This window comes from Tasmannia lanceolata, unplaced genomic scaffold (assembly GCF_043159265.1).
Source record: "Tasmannia lanceolata isolate RefF3 unplaced genomic scaffold, GAP_Taslan_0.1 ptg000008l, whole genome shotgun sequence".
In the NCBI taxonomy this organism is placed as follows: domain Eukaryota; kingdom Viridiplantae; phylum Streptophyta; class Magnoliopsida; order Canellales; family Winteraceae; genus Tasmannia; species Tasmannia lanceolata.
In genome coordinates, this window is record NW_027518685.1 from 38,662,937 (window position 1) to 38,680,731 (window position 17,795).

Here is a 17,795-nt window from a genome sequence, read left to right on the forward strand (position 1 = left end):
GAAATGCTAGAATAAACACTAAAATACTTTTGGAAACCTTCACATAAGGAAGGAAGCCATCCATAATCCATAATGGTTTAATAAAATCGAACACCCCAAGCAACATGCATTGTCGCGCAGTCTGATAACTCAGTACATACCACCACATTTCACATATGATTCATATAAATAATTATACATAATAAATAGAGCACCATTCACGTGCAATTCATATGGGCTTGCGACATGAAACAAAGAAGCTTTGTATCCATAAAACTTTTGTTGAGACAAAGCCATGGGCCATTCTGGACTCAGATGAGTTAACAGAAGCAGAAATGGAGCCATGCTATGCTACAGAATCCCATGTTTAAACCAAACCATATCTGAAGGTACTTAGATGCTTTCATAATCATTTCTTGAATGTTTCATTTCCCTTTCAGGTTATACTGAAGCTAATTTATTTTACATGTTGATAATCCCCTAGGAAGTGCAAGAAATAGGAAAGATCTGTTTATTTAGAGAATGTGAAATAGTGAACAGTGAGAATTAGTCATTTCACTTTAAAAACACCATCTTTTCTTGTTTTTTGAAGCTCCTCTTTTCAAAATTTAGATCTTATCGGAAAATAGTGAGATAGTCATTTCACTATTAAATAAAGCATCTTTTCTTGTTTTTTGAAGGCCCTCTTTTTGAAACAAAGTGCATAGTCATGCTATCATCTATCATGGGATAGACATCATAATCTTAGGGATTAGTTAAGGATTATATTGTTTCCCATTTCTGTTTCCCAAAGGCCGAAATTTCAGCCAACACCAATTCCATGTACAAATTCTACCAAAGGCCGAAATTTCAGCCGAAATCATGTAAAAATTCAATACAATTTCGGTTTTTAAAATTTTTCCACTGAAATTTCTAAAATTTCGGTGGAAATTGTACAAATTTTGGTAGAATTTTGTAAAATTTTGGCAGAAATTTTGTACAAACGGATTAAAAACAGAATTTCACCACAATTTTTGCGAATTTTGCCAAAATCTTGTACGACACCAATTCCATGTACTTTCGGTGTCGGTCCAAACTGACACCGAAATATTTTGGCCGAAGTTTTGGATTTCGGCCGAAATTTAAAACTATGATTTTGGCAGTGATTCAGCACCATCGCTGTGATTTTTCTTTTAGGGCGTATTCTTGGATGAGAGAAATAAAGTGTTTGTAAGCCTAATTAAGATATTGAAAACACCTCGTGGCGTATGCACGCTTCCAAACCGCATATATCATGTTTCATGTTCGTGTTCTTGATTTTCTTGCATCTCATATTGACGCTTGTTGTACATCGTGTTTGATCCTATTTTGAGAGATTAGAGATATCTCGGTTTTCAACAATCGCCTTCTATTACATTGTTTATGTTGTGGAATCTAGTTGAGTTTGTTTTGCGACCCTCGCTTCAATTAATTTTTCTTTGACTTCTTTCTATATGCATCTTTAAGTCACTGATCAACCAAAGATATTTTGACAAACTATTGAGCTGAAAAAACTAAATAATTGACCAGAAGAGTGGTTTGTGGTTACAGCACCATGAAAGAAGTCTTTAAAGAAGCAAAAGAAAGGGAAAAAAAACCACAAAAGCACAAATTATAAAAGAGACCAATAAATATACAAAAAACTGAATTGAATAGTCGTTTAGAGAAATGATCTGTGTTACTATGACTTAATTGAGTTATGGCACACCATGATTCGCCATCTCACCACCTCCGTTGTATATGGTGATCAAGATTGGTGATCTGGCTAGCCACCACATGGATGCCCCATAGCTCAAAAGTCGAGGCAATTAGACTAAGGCCATATGATCAGTGGCCTGCAAACAAATGGTTAAAAAGTTGACAAGAAAATGAACAATAGTCTGCATTGAAGAGAGAAAACTTACACCAATTGGGTAGGAAGGACTGATTTCCACAGTTTTTGGACTACACCCATTAAGTGGTGGCTCACCAAATAAATGGGAATTGCTTAAAGTGGCGATCGTGATTTGCGGTACTCTATGTCTTGATTGAATCATTATATTATTTCAACTAGAGAAATATTCTGTCCGCATAAATACCTTTGTAACACAATAGTACGTCTTTGCAGACTCCCATATACGCCGACCAATGATGTATTCCCGATCACTGCAGAAGAATGGGAACTGCAAATGACAAAAATTAAATCAAATCAGAAACCAATATTGTGTAACAAAAAATAAGATACATATGAAAGGAAATAAAAAATGCACTTAACAATGTCCTCAAACCTTTTTTATCCAGTGGACAATCATTGTTCCTGAAAGAGGGAACTCCTCCAAAACTTTGAAGTACGCAAGCATGGGATCCCATTTAGGTCGAAAATCATCATCCCAGAAAAAATCTCTAACCAGATCAGGGGTTGCATCCTCAAAAACGGTTCTACTGCGATAAACTGTGGGTCCTATCTGCGAAATAAGATATAGGATCAGGTGAGAACAGGAAGCATAAATAAATGAGGTGTTTGAATATACCCTCAGGCATAGAAGTTTAAAGAATAAGATAATTAGATCCTCACATCATATTAGAGCTTTGATATGAATGTGTAAAAAAATTAAATATTAGCAAAACCAAGAAAGATTTTGATCAATAAAACAGTTTAGATGAATCGATGTTGGTAAGAATAGAATAAGTTTTTTATTTTTTTTTTGAAATGGTAGAATAAGTTTTTTCTTACATGTGTGTTATGATAGGGTCCATCATAGATAATGACATTGTTGTAATTACTTGGTGGAAATATATGTACGTCTTGGGAGTTATGGAGGTTTAACTAATTAACTTCCAACGCCACGAATTCTCTCCTCCCCCTTTTCTTTTTCTTTTCTTCTTTCTTGTCTCCTCTTCTTCCTATTCCACATCTTGGTTGAAACTCTTTCCGTTTACTGTACCATGGTATCAGAGCCAAGATCTACGACTGCCTTGGTCTGGTTTCCATTTTTATCTTCTTGAAACCCTAAATTAAATTATGGGAAATGTTATCAGCACTACCGTATTTTGATGATCGCACTCCTCACTTTATTAAATGTACGGTAAGGCCCGCACCATAGGATGATCCAAACCATCCATTAGATGGGCCACAGCCTAAATAGGTTGTGCCCCAAAAATCATTTTCATAGGTTGATCCTAACCCTTCGGCCTCTAATCCAAACCGTCCATTAGATGGGCCACAGCCTAAATAGGTTGTGCCCTAAATATCATTTCCATAGGTTGATCCTAACTAGACATGGCAAAAAGTGACCCGCACCCGTGGGTCCACCCGGCCCACCCGCAAATTTGCGGGTGTGGGTATCTAACTAGTGACCCGTTTGAAGTGGACCCGCGGGTCCACCCGGCCCGTCAAAACTGGGCCGGGCCGGGTAAATCCGCGGGTGCCTGTAGCATCAAAAAAGTCAAAAAACAAAAAATGAAAAACATCAGATTTTTAGAGGTTTTAACTTTTAAGCCAAAGGGCTTTTAAAGACCAAAATGCCCACGATATATATTCTCCCAAAAAATGAAAAGCATCAGACTTTTATATTCTCCCTCAATGTGTAGGGTTTTTGCATCTCACAAACCCTCGTTTTTGCAGCAACGAAAGATTGTGGAAAGGGTATTTCGAACTCTCCCTCTCTCTCTCTCTCTCTACATACAATAGATTGTGGAAAACCCTAGTTTTTTACAGTATTTAGCTTTAAGATTTTAGGGAACCTAGTTTTCAGTAATTCACTCTGGCTCTCTCTCTCTCTCTCTTAATAGGGTTAGGGCCTTAGGGGCTATGATTATTTTCTAATCTCTTGTTTGATGAAATGTTAGGGTTTTAAGAGATTATTTTCTAATCTCTTGTTTTTTTTAAATGGAGCTGATAAATCGCACTCCCTACTTCGTGGGTTTTGTAGAAATATTCTCTGTTGTAGAGTTTATAAATTAAAGAAAGGGTTTTTGAGATAAAAAGAAAAACGATGTGCCTTGTGTCCGTGTGCTTAATTTGTTGTTGGTTTGTTTTTCTTGTTTTGGTTTTGACGTTGGGTGTGATGAGGAGATCTTTGAGTATAATTATTTGTTCAAGGACATGTGATCTTATTCTGTAAATGAGGCAATTTTCAGATTGTCCAGTATTCCAAAATTTGCCGGGTTACCCGCGGGTTTACCCGTACCCACCCAGGTGGGGTCTGGGTACATGAAATGGCTACCCGCAGAATCACGGGTATTTTTTACCCGTACCCGCACGGGTCGTACCCGTACCCGCGCGGGTTACTCGTTTGCCAGGTGTAATCCTAACCCTCTGATCTATAGAGGTTTAGAATCAACCCTCTAACATTCAGTCCCTCTACAGATCGGAGGGTTAGGATCAACCTATGGAAATGATTTTTGACGCACAACCTATTTAGGCTGTGGCCCATCTAATGGACGGTTTGGATCGTCCTATGGTGCGGGCCATACCATACTTTTAATAAAGTGAGGAGTGTGATCATCAAAATACAGTAGTGCTGTGGCCCATCTAATGGATGGTTTGGATCATCCTATGGTGCGGGCCATACCGTACTTTTAATAAGGAGTGTGATCATCAAAATACATTAGTGCTGATAACATTTCCCTAAATTATCCTCTCTTGTTTTTGTTAGATTTGCATTGTGATGAGCAAGTCTTAGGTTTTCTCCTCAATTTTGTGAATGCATGGGATTCTTTATGTTTTTGTGCCCTAATGAGTGCTTTTTAAGGCGTTCCTCCTTCTGTGATAAATCAAGGAGGAATGTTAACAAAAAGGACGATTATGTGCAGATTCTACGCATAAAAAGGTAAGAAAAATTACTTAGTTCACGTGGCCTATACTATTCAGTGAATGTTCACTCTTGAGTGTTGTGCTGCCTTATTTGTGAAGAGGCAAGTGTGCTGCCCTATTCGTGGGTTGATACTTGTGTTGCTTTCTTCATGGATTGGTGAGAGTACTTCCTTTGCATGGTATTAACCACAGACCTTAGTGAGTAGTGCCAAATCTTTCTGTGGATTGTTTCTTTCGCCTCTTTCTTCGTCAAAGTGCCTATGGTACCAGTTCATGTTTGGTCACTCGAAGCTCATGCAGAGGCACCTACATCAGGATCCGTCATCTAGGCATCGTCTAAGGATGCCTAACAGCCGCATTGATCATTCGGGCGAGGGGGGGGGGACACTGCGGGTTGGGTAGTTTATCTGGGGCGGATCCCTCCTAGAGTAATGGAGATATGAGAAATTAGGTTCAAGCTCATTCTTGAGACGAAGTGACCTCACGGTGTTAATATTCCTGGAGTAAAACACATGCTTAAGGTTGTCTTTCTCATTCTCTCACTCTTGTCCTTTACAGTAAGGGCAGTGCTCTATAGATAGTAGGAAAGAGTGGTACAAGTACTGTATGAGAATAAAGGGAAAGCGCCCTAAAGAGAGATAAAATTCGCAGGCAAGACCGGAAGATAGAATCTCTCTCAATATCTCTCTCAATTAGAAGATTCAAGATTTGAATTGATGTTCGGATGATGGAGGGTTTTGGCAAGAAGTTACATACACAAATCCTCCTAAGTTTAGCCCTAAATGCAAGGTGAAAGGTCATGGGCAGTTCTCTCCTCGACTCTATTTGACAGGGGCGAAGGATGTGCATTCCTATCAACCCCCAGGCCTCAGGTGGACTCAAAGATAAGTGTGTTTTCTTTGTGGATTGTACATTCTTTCTTTCTTGTTCATGTCGTTCTATTGTTTATGTTGAGTGGTTGCTGTCCTATTCACAAAATATTTGAGAGAGTTGCTGCCTTCAGTGAGTTGGTCCTGGTTGCCATGTTTGTTAGTCAAGGATTTATAAGTAGGTGTAAATCAGTTGCCCTATTTGTAATCAACTTACTCGCGAAGATGTTTGTGAATCTCCATAATGAGTTAGAACAAGCCTAGTTTTTCCAGCATCATGGAGATATCAGGGATGAAACTTGTTCAATTGAATGGGTCAAATTATATCGTATAGGCATGGTTTTAAATTTCAGCCGAAATACCGAAATTTCGATCAAAATTTCGGATTTCGGTTGGGACCGACACCGAAATCACCTAAATCCGAAATTTCGGCCAAAATCCAAAATTTTGGCCAAAATTTCAGGAAAATGTAATTTTTTAAATTTTTCTACCTTTTTTTTCCAAAATTTCAGTAATTTCGGCACAAGTTTGAAATTTTTTTTTTTTTTCAACTGAAATTTCGGCTTCGGCTATGTCCGAAACTGAAACCGAAATTTTAAACCTTGCCTATAGGTTCAATCAGTAAAATAGCCCTTGGTGCAAAGGGTAAGTTGAAGTATTTGACTAAAAGCGGACCTAGTAAGTCTGATGGTAAAAATGAAGAGTGACTAAGAGAAAATTACCAAATTATGACCTGGTGGAACACTATGGAACCCCAAGTTAGTGTGAATGTGATATTCTTGATACGGTCAAAGAAGTGTACGAAACAATGTATGAAACTTACTCTTTAGACGAAAACAACGAATCAAGAGCTTTAATGAGTATTATAGGACTCTTAGTGGTATATGGGAAGAATTGAATGTATACCAACCCTGGAAATCTGACCTAGATATATTAAGTGGGAAGAGTCTAAGGTTGCAAAATTCCTTTATGTGCTTACTCCAAAGTTTCATTTAGCATGTGGGCATATTCTACCCACTAATGGCCCCTGAACAACAAATATTCTAGAATTCATTGTGATGGGATTTCAAAGTGTCCCATCTCAAAGTTGGAGATACACTTGCCTTGACACCTTCAGCAGGCACAGGCAATATGAACTATGATATGGCCGACACTTTGAATTTATTGTTGACACACGTGTCGTGTCGTGTCGTGTCTGACACGATACTCGTGTCCGCACGTGTCGACACTCTTTTCGACACTTTGTCTGCTAGAAGTGCCGGTAACATTATATGTATGTATGTGTATGGGCGTGCCACTATTTCTAGATTTTTACGGGTTGCCATGCCAGACACCCCATATTCACATCGAAACTCGGCACACAAATCTATATCCACAAATAAAGATTATATAAACTTTCTATTTTAGTTGTGTCCCCGTTTCTAAATTTTGGTGTCCGACACTCCATGTCCATGTCGACACGCGACACTCGAGTCCGTGTCCACAAATCATAGGTTATGAAGAATATGAGAAGCTTATGAAGAATTCCCAATAAGTGAAAATTTCTTTCTCGTCCACTTCTACATTGAATCATTTAGGTGATGGCTCTCTTTTAGTTTCCAAATCACTGTTCTCCCGGAGTTATTGACTCGAGAGCCTCTAACCACAAGACATGAGTCTTTTGTGTTTTCTTCATTTGCTAAGAATAACCTAAAGCCGCCTGTTATTTTAACCAGTGGCTCTTTAGTTATTGTGACCGATTGGGGTACAGTTTGTCGTACCAAGTCTCTTTCTTTTTCTTCTCTTTTACATTTTTCAAAGTTCCCTTTCAATTTACTATCTGTGAGTAAGTTTACAAGTCCCTACAATGTTTAGTAACCTTTTTCCCCTAATTGTGTTTTTCAAAATCTAAGGACAAAAATGAAGACCGGTGGCGAACTTGAGTCAGGTTGATATTACTTGGATCTTATCCCTGTTGGAGTTGCTATTCATTCTTTCATCACCACACATTTGGCACTTGGATAGACTAAAACATGGGAACTAAATGACTTAAATGGGGAGAAACCTACAGTTGGTTGTAGGTGGATATTTTTCTTTTTGAATGATTGTAGGTGGATATTCTTCTTTTTGAATGATTGTAAGTGGGTATATGTTGTTAAATATCTCCTTGGTGGAACCAATACTGATTACATGCGAACTTTCAATGTTGATTATTCAGAGGCTTTTGCACTGTTTTTTTTTTAATTGTAGAGACTTTTGCACATGTTGCCAAAGCTTAACTTTTTCGGAGTCGTTATTTATTTTGCTACAAATAAAGATATCCATATTGTAAGTTGAAGAAGACAATATACAGTTTCAAACAATCTCTTAGTAATTGGTTTAATAAATTTAGCTCGATCATTAAAAATTATGCTTTTTTCGAAGATATGTAGATTATTCATTACTTTTTTGGAGATAGTGTACTAACATTGTGATTCTAGCTGTTTATGTTTATAATAGTGTCATTAGAAACAATTATTGACAATGTATTGAAAGCTTTGAGGAAATATTTGCGAAAACATATTCAAACCAAAGATTTAGAATAGTTAGATACTTGCTTGGGATTCAACTCGCAATGTCGAAGTATTTAAATAGTATCGAACTATCACTGATAAAGTATGTTAATGACTTATTACCAGAGAGATGTATGCTAGGACGAAACATATTGACACTTCCATGAATCCAAGTACTGAGATTGAAAGTTTAGGAATATATATTTAGGACCCTAGTAGGCATAGTTGTCAAACTCCTACAAGCCGTACGAGTCAACTCTCAAATTGAATCGAGTTGCGTGGGTAACTCGCCGCTATTGAAGACTCTTACAAGTTGTTGCTAGTCGACTCGAAAAAAAATAACTCTTACGAGTCAAGTCGAGTCATTGGGCCTGGGCTTTCTTGTTTTGATGGTTGTAAAATTGGAAGTAGGAACTTAGAACTTAATTATTATTTTTTTGAATGGTAGGCAATTGCATTAAATGCGGGGAAAAAAAGACCGAGGAGGACTATACAAATAAAGAGACAGAAAAGGAAAAAAGGAAGACAAGAACATACCCTGCTGTAAGGGTCAACGAGGAAGGAAATCAAATAGCTCAACTCTCTCCCTAGAGACATCATCTCTAGCTAAAGTGCCCGCTACACTATTAGCTGACAGACAAATATGACGGGAAGAAATCGATGTATCCCCCACCCTGTCTTGGATCTCATCGAAGAAAGAGGCAAATCTCCAAGGGAAGGAATGAGAGCCACTAAGCCACCTTATCACATTGAGCGAGTCTCCTTACTACTACCTTATTCAAATCTTCATTCTCAAGATAACTTCTTCCTTGGTAGATAGCATGCACTTCGGGTTCATTAGCGTCTGTGATTCCAATGGGACCAACAAAAGCCCTTTTCAAAGCTCCAAATTCATCCCTCAAGACTCACCCAATTCTGGCAGGACCAGGGTTCCCCATTCTAGACCCGTTAAAGTTTAGCTTCAAAAAGCCATATGCAGGAGGCTTCAAGTCTTGGACAATCTTGGGTTCTTGGCCTGAACCACCACAAATCTCTTGCCAACCATATCATAAATCATGGGTGAATACAAAACTAAAGCAAGGAAGGGTTTTCACCTGTTATTAAGTTCCAACCAGAACTTAATTATTTTTGTGCTACAAGCATATAGTTATTTACATTTTTTGGCTTAGCGCTTTATTTATGTACTATTGGGTTATATTTTTTACATGCTTCATCTTTTGATATATATAATTATATTTTTTCAACTAAATTTCTTAATTTTACGAGTCGAGTCACGAGTCACAAAATTAAGAAATCGAGTCACGAGTTGATAACTATGTCCATCAAAAAAAAAAACTATGCTAGTAGGTAGGCATCGCCCTATTTGAAGGATTATTTATTTGACTGTTACTCGTCCTAATATCCCATTTCCAGTAAGTGTTGTAGCCAATTTATGAATGCTCTTATTGTTGTTCATTGGAATGCAATATGTCATATCCTGAGATATCTAAAAGGAGCATCAAGCTGAGGGATTATCTTTAAGAAAGATAGTTACTTAAAAGTAGAAATCTCTCTCTCTCTCTCTCTCTCTCTCTCTCTCTCTCTCTCTCTCTCTCTCTCTCTCTCTCAATACGCTCGAGTCGACTAATGCATATGATACATTTTCAGTGGGAGGACAAGTATCTCGGGATGTCTCACACTGCATGTAAGTTGATGTGGTTGAAGAGTCATATGGAAGAAATGGGTTTTATATTTGAAAAGCCAGGACGATGTTTTGTGATAATTAGGCAGAAACTTACATAGCTATTAATCCAATGTTTCATTAGAGAACCAAACACGTTGACGTAGATAGTCATTTTATTGGTGAGAATGTTTCTAGAAAGCTAATATCTACTCCATATGTGAGGTCAGTTTGCAGACATATTTATGAAGGCTCATGGTCTTAGTTAAGTACATTGTTTTGTGATAATTAGGCAGAAATTTACATAGCTAATAATCCAATGTTTCATGAGAGAACCTAACGCTTTGACATAGATACTCATTTTATGAGTGAGAATGTTGCTAGCAAGCTGATATCTACTCCATGTGTGAGGACAGTTTGCGGACATATTAATGAAGGCTTTTGGTTTTTGTTAAGTATAATTTGTTCCAAGCTAGGCATGGATGATATCCACACTCCAGCTTGACGGGGAATATTATGAATAGAACATGTTTTTTAATTTTATAGTGTACTATTGTAGGGCACATTAAACATAACGACATTATTGTAATTAGTGATTAGTGGAATACATACAAGTCTTGAGATTTGTGGGGCTTAACTTCCAACCCCACGAATTCTCTCATCTTTTTTATTCTTTCGTTCTTTTGTCTTCTACTCTTCTTCCTATTCCACGTTTTGGTTGATCTTTTCCCAGACTTGTTCTCCTTGTACCCTGCCTACTTTAACAGAGTTAAAGCGGAACAAATTCTGAACAATCCCCGGTGTATAAATGCAATCACTGTAAGTCACATAGATATGAAACCAAAAGGAAAATGTGGGCATTCATGTTATAAGCATGACCAAAATCTACCTCAGGTTCATAACGCCAAGCTTGGTATGTCATGTTTGGTGTGGAGCGGTCCATGAAATTTTGCCATGCTGCATCTCCAATCTTACCCTCTAGAAGATGCACCAGATGTTCTAAATCCTTCTCTGTCACAATGTCCTGCTCCGCCTCAGAACTTCCACTGCTGGGGCTGCACAAATGATTCAGATGACAAAATCTTACTTGTTAACTATTAAGAACACTAAAAAAGGCTATTCAGAACACTAAGGGGCCGTTTGGATTCGCAGATTTTAGAAACCAGGTTTTTAGTTTGAAATCAGCGTAAAAGAGGGTTCATGATCAGGCTGCTGTGTCCTGTCCTGGCAGCATTTCTTGGATTTTAAGCAAGAAAATCAGGTTTTAAAAATCTCTCCTGCAACATGAGATTTCTAAAACCAGAAAAATGGGAGGATCTTCTACTCTCTTGCTGATAGAAAGAAGGGAGAGAAGTCAAAAATGAGTCAAAAACAACGGCTGGTCCGCTTCTTCTCTTGTCTCTAACCCTCTTTTACACTGTTTTGAAACTAAAAACCTGGTTTCTAAAATCCACGTATCCAAACGGCCCCTAAAGGATCACAAACTGGCATGAAAGAGTAGTATGATAGAACCCAGTGGCAGTTCAATCTCTCTCAGAGATGTCAAGTTAACAGGAAAAAAAAGCTGCGCTAGGTTGCTAGAAGTGTTGCATGGATTCGAGTTCAAGTGTCTGGATCCGCCACGGATTCGAGGTGTCGGATTCGGCAAACCCCCAAAAGTAGGATTCGGATTCAATAATTTTTAAATAAAATAGAATTTTCAAAAAAAAAATTATATATATATATATATGTCTATGCATATATATTCATGAAAAATTTGAGGGTAGAGGGTTGAGGTGAGTCTTGTAATAAGAGAGTTGGGGGTCGATGTTCGAAGATCGAGGCGCTAGGGTTTTTATTAAAAGAGTACAGGTTGTGCTTTCATATAAAAAAAGTTAAGAAGAAAATATGTTTAAAGGGAAAATATACAAGATTCGCATTTCAAAAGAGACTGTGAATCGGATTCGCCCGAAAAAAAAACAGGATTCGTGTGGGACACGGCTACGACAAGAATCCGGGTGTGTCCCATGTGAATCCATGTCCGATTCGGATGCGGAGACGTGTCGACACGGATTCACCCTAGGAGGGCAAAGAATCCATGCAACATAGGTTGCTAGCAAATACCCACTAAAATTGCAGTCTCAAAGATCCAATGTTTCTGAAAGACACTAGGCAGGTGGCACTACAATGCTGATATATGTTCAATTATTAATATAAATGACAAAGTGATAAAGATCATAACTTTGTGATACTATATTTTCTCATGGAATTGGAGAGAATACAATGTAGCCTGAACATCGCTAGCAATAAACATATGGTTCAATAAAACAATTCAACAACTCAATATCTAAGTCTAAACCTATGTTAAAAGATCTCTATGTTGTACTGTTGAGGAATGATCAGGTGCACATGATGGGTGCTGTGTTATGGTGAGAATGAGGTGTATTGGACACATGGGTGGCCAGACCATTAATCTAGTCATCCATCAGGTTGGTGCCACGATGAATGTATCATCCTGAAAAATCAAACTGAAAAAATAATCGTCGTTGTCCAATTGATGGGCTGCAAACAGATGACTTGTAACTTCAAACCCAAACTGGATGGAACCATAGTTTTGACTTTTGAATTTCCACCAAAACAGACACAAAAAGACCGAAATGTATGCTTTCTTCTCCACCGAAACCGAAAGAACCGAATTGCATAAACCAAAATCATAAGTGCAATGGTCATACACTATATGAGTATGTATTACATATTCATATGAACTGCAAGCAAAATGTGGTGCATGTAATATATATATATATATATATATATATATATATATATATAGAGAGAGAGAGAGAGAGAGAGAGAACGGTTTCTACACACTAGCGTAGATAAGTTATCTACACACTAGCTTAAAATACAGTGGAGGGCATATTGTTTGGGTGATCCAAACCATTCATTTGATTGGCCCTCACATGTCCACAAAAAATCAGCTCTACAGGATCATCCCAACTCTACGATTTCTGGAGATAAAATGGACGTGTATAAACCTTCACAAATCTGTCCATTTTTTGCCTCCACAGTTAGAAGGGTTAGGATGATCTTATGAAGCTGATTTTTTGGGCACACCCTATCTATGTGAGGGCCCATCAAATGAATGCTTTGGATCACCCAAACAATGTGGGCCCCACTGTATTTTAAGCTAGTGTGTAGATAAGTTATCTACACTTGTGTGTAGAAACCATTTTCTCATATATATATATATATATATATATATATATATATATATATATATATATATGTGTGTGTGTGTGTGTGTGTGAATTACAGGTGAGATTTGGTACGTATTAAATTATCAAATATGTGCGACAATGCATGTGACAAGGTGTTTGATGTTTGTAAACCAGTATAGATAGTTGCTTGCTTATGTGATGGTTTCTATGCGTGTATTTGTGCTTATTCTAGCATTTCCTGAAGTTTATCTTTGAATTCTATCATTTGCATATGTTCCGTGATTTTACAGGATTTCCACCAAAATTCCCAACCAAAACTAAATCGTTTCCGTTTACATGGTGACCGAAACCGAAATTTAAAACCTTGTATGGAACCCATAATGCAATTACAAACAGCGTAGGTTTTGAAAATGATGATGTCATAATAAATGACAATTAAGATATAATATAGATAGGAAAATGATATTTGCACTCCCTTATGTTAATAAGAAAACTTCTCTCTTTATTTTGACATTTTTCTATCTGTTAAAGGCTGTTATGTTACAAGTCCCAAAAGGCTATAAAGAGCCAACTAAAAAAATTTAATAAAGTGAAGATTGTCATTATAAAAATAAGGGAGTGTGGATATCATTTCTGCATATGGACAAAGCCCCATACTAAGAACAGTATGGTGTTCTATTAAGAGGTCATGCCATTTTGCACAACCTACTAGAGGAGCCAGAGGGTGCAGCATAGACACAGGTTTCAATTTTTGTGAAGGCTAGGTTCCTATGTTAGTTTCACTCCTTGTAGCTCGTGTTAATACAAAAATAAGGGTTTGGAGCATATGAAACTAGAGTCGTCTTTGTCCTTATGAAGAACTCTACTCAAAGATGCCATCTTTTATATGTGCATTGCCACTCATAGGCAGCGGCTGTAACTGCATAATACTATTCTATCTTAATTTATTAGAATGATTGTTGAGCAGTAAAAACTGTAGTAAGAGCCCTTTTATGTTCCCATCTTTCAAGTACAGTCACAGAGGATAGGTGTGGTATTGGATGCATAATTCATGTTATTCAGCCATGATTTATTTCTGGAACATAGTGCTCTTGTTTTAGTTACGGACTTATGATTGTTATGAGCGTATTTGGGAGTGTATCTCAGTATTATTCTGGCATCAGAGGGTCAGTACATCTTGTACAACAATTTGTTCTGTGTTCCTTTCTTCAATGTTAAACTTTGATGGGTCTTGCTCAGACAATATGAGGCTGGTCAGCATGGGGGTTCACTTAGAATGCAAGGACGACAATGGTATAGCATTTTCAAGCCAAATGATGTCAAGGATTTAAACAAGGGTAACGTGAGGGCCTCCTCAACGGCTCATAGGAATTCTTAGATAACTTTGTTGGTACACTGGGTGGAGAGTGATTGCTCCAATGTAATTACTTGAGCAAATGCTAATGGCCCAGGACCTAGACATTTGGCTCATACTGAGGATTTGATCATTGCCCTATGTAAATGAAAGAAGATATATCATGTTCTTAGATGTGCTAATGAGATTGTGGATACGTTACCTAGAGGGTGTTTGTAGAGAGCTTTTTTTTTCGGAATAAACATACCGGTCAAAACATCATTATGCCCTGGTTCATTCATTCGGTTATGTCCATTTTGGTCTATTTCGGACGAAACTGGGCAATATTTACTGTCTCGCCTGAAATTGCATTTTTTAAATTAAGGTTTTTTCCTATTTTAGCCTGTCTTCAACCTAGTTTTAGTAGTTCTAAGGGAATTTTACGTCTTTTTACCCCCTCAAAGATATGGAACAGTTAAAACACATGAACTTCCTAGTTCCTTCTATGTCGATAATTTCCGAAATACCCCTAGAGAAGTAAGACATGTGCACAATACTTTTCTCAATTTTTCTTTATTTCTTCTACTACCAAAGAATTCTAAAATAATGTAAGGAGTCTTTTCTAACAAATTTTTATTTTTTTAAAATTATAACTATTAAAAAAATTCTGTTGTCGTAGTAGCGTCTTTTCCGAAACAAAATATTGAAATGGACAAACACCAAAATGTCCCATCCCACTGACCATAATGAAATGCCAAACAAAACATAATTGACAACTAAGCCTCCAACTAATTTCTTCCCATATAATGATTCTCTCGTATTCACACTGCAACTCTTTCCTTCTCCATTGTTGTATTGCCGAAAACCATCTTCCATTTTCTCAAGCCAAATAATCTATTGAAGAATAAATACTTCCTTCGTGCTATACTTGACAAACTTTTTTTGTGTTCCACTCCATTATTTTCACTTTCAAAAAACTAAAGAGAAAAACGGTCCTCCAAATATGAAATATAGGCAGCTTTGATAGAAAAAAGGCTTCCCAATCTCTCAAGCTGCCAAGCCAAACCCATCAAAGAGACAAGGAATGAAAGCTAAAAGAGGATGCAACGAAGGATATAATCATGATGTTGTGTTGACGTTAGCAAGTGTGTCCAGAAACCAAGGGACTTTGTTTGGGTGAAAATTCAGCAAGCTCCGACATTGCTCTGTTTCTTCTTTGGATTTTATTTCTGCCCCAGTTTCATCATATTTGAAACTGGGGCAGAAATAAAATCCAAAATATTTTCAAATTCCTGGACCTAAAAAAAACATCAATCGCTCAAAAGATACTCTTCACAGACTCTCAAAATTAAGAAACAATTCAACTACATCATCAAGTCATTACATTAATCTAAAAGGAATGGAGAGCTTAAGATTGCTATAAAAATCTGCAAGTCCTTGCATAATTTGGGTTTCCAGAGAATTCAACCAATCCTCAAGCATCAACAAACATCCGAATTCCCAATACGAAAATCCACATGTCATTTTGTATAATCCTCCTAAATGTCATCAGAAATGTTGCCCCTAATTTTGAACTTCCATTGCGAGAACTCTAACAAAATCTTGACAGTTATCCAATCTATCACTAACCTTGTGCAGCGATCATAAATTCATAAAGAAAACATACTTAAAAGTGTGAAAAAAAACCCAAAATTCCACACTTTTATCATAATTAACTCATACTAACAAAAAATAACAACAGAATTTCAAATAAAATTTCAATTAATTACGTGATTCTGTAAAAACGCATTCGAGGATACAAGAGACTCTAAGAAAATCAATGTGTCATTTTGTATAATCCTCCTAAATGTCATCGGAAATGTTGCCCATAAATTTGAACTTACATTGCAAAAACTCTAACAAGATATTCACAGTTATCCAATCCATCCCTAACCTAGTGCAGCGATCATAAATTCATAAATAAGTCATAGGTAACAATGCGAAGAACTTCATACTTTTATCGTAATTAACTCATACTTACCAAAAATAACAACAGAATGTCAAAAAAAAAAAATCAATTAATTCATCGGAAACGTTGGCTCAAATGTGAACTTCCATTGCAAGAACTCAATCAAAATCTTGAAAGCAATCCAATCCATCCCTAACCTTGTGCAGTGATCATAAATTCATAAATAATAAATCATACCTAACATTGCAAAAAATAAAATAAAAAAACTCCACACTTTTATCATAATTTTACCAAAAATAACAACAAAATTTCAATTAATTTCACCATACGACAAGAAACTCGTGTGAGACTCGTGTGAGAATCCCAGAAACCCTAAAAACTCATACAATCCATCCCTAACCTTGTGCAGTGATCATAAATTCATAAATAAATCATACCTAACAATGTGAAAACCGCGCAAAACTCATACTTTTATTATAATTAACTCATACTAACCAAAAATAACAACAAAATTTCAATTAATTTCTCCATACTATAAAAGTAATATGAGAATACCAAAAAACCCTAAACACTCACCCAATTCCAGCACACCGTTCCCCTGACTGAATCCCAACCGAATTATTAACCTTCGATTCATCATCTTTCCCTTTGAAATTAGACCAAAGCTTCCGACAAACCGAAAATGCCGATAAGGCCGTAAAGGCGAACCAAATCCGGCGGGCCCCGAAGCCTGGCGGGGCCCACAGGAGGCGGAACCGGCTACGGAGGCCTAAGTAGACGAGTCCGGTCCAGCGGGGCCGCCATGACCATCCGATCACCAGTCCGATCATCACAGCCACCCAAATTGGGACCGCACAGAGTAATATGTCGACGAATGTTTCTATGATTGCTGGTTTTTTGAAGAATTCCATCAGATCGTTATAGGTTTCATCCATTTTTGGGGTTTTTTGAATTTTTTTTGGGTTTTACGAGCTAGGGTTTGATTGGGCAATCGGACGACATGGATCTCTCTGAGGGGAAAAAGAATGGGAGATCCAAGAGGTAGGGAGCCTGAAACAAAAGGTATGGATGGAAAGAGAGAGAGAGATAGCGAGAGAGGAGAAGAGATACTTGATGAGAAAATTTTGTACTTGTAATGGGTAAAATTGATTTTGTACTATTTATTGATTAAATGGATAAAAATATGAGATAAGATCCAGTGGGGCCCAATTCTTAGGCTGGTCCACTGTTCATTTGATGGGCCATAACTTAAATAGGTTGTACCTCACAAATCATCTCCATAGGATGGGTTAGAGTTGCAGTGGGGCCCGCTTGTTTGGATAATCTAAACGATTTATTTGATGGAACACAACTTAAACAGGATGTAACTCACAAATCATCTCCATGGGATGGGTTAGTATCACCCTAACAGATGATTTGTGAGGGCGAACCTGTTTACGTTGTGGCCCGTCAAATGAACGGCTTT

General features: G+C 37.3%; 1 protein-coding gene across 1 annotated transcript in view; it reads right to left on the reverse strand.

The window, feature by feature from the left end:
• LOC143885312 (uncharacterized) overlaps positions 1-17,460 on the reverse strand; it is a 32,045-nt gene extending 14,585 nt beyond the window's left edge. The window contains exons 1-4 of the mRNA XM_077389420.1: positions 16,907-17,460; positions 10,742-10,907; positions 2,265-2,441; positions 2,076-2,159 (exon numbers count right to left, since the gene is read on the reverse strand). Of these exons, the coding sequence (XP_077245535.1) occupies positions 2,076-2,159; positions 2,265-2,441; positions 10,742-10,907; positions 16,907-17,265 (786 nt within the window). The 5' untranslated portion in view covers positions 17,266-17,460. The remainder of the gene's footprint in view (positions 1-2,075; positions 2,160-2,264; positions 2,442-10,741; positions 10,908-16,906) is intronic.
• Between the last annotated feature and the right edge of the window lie 335 nt (positions 17,461-17,795).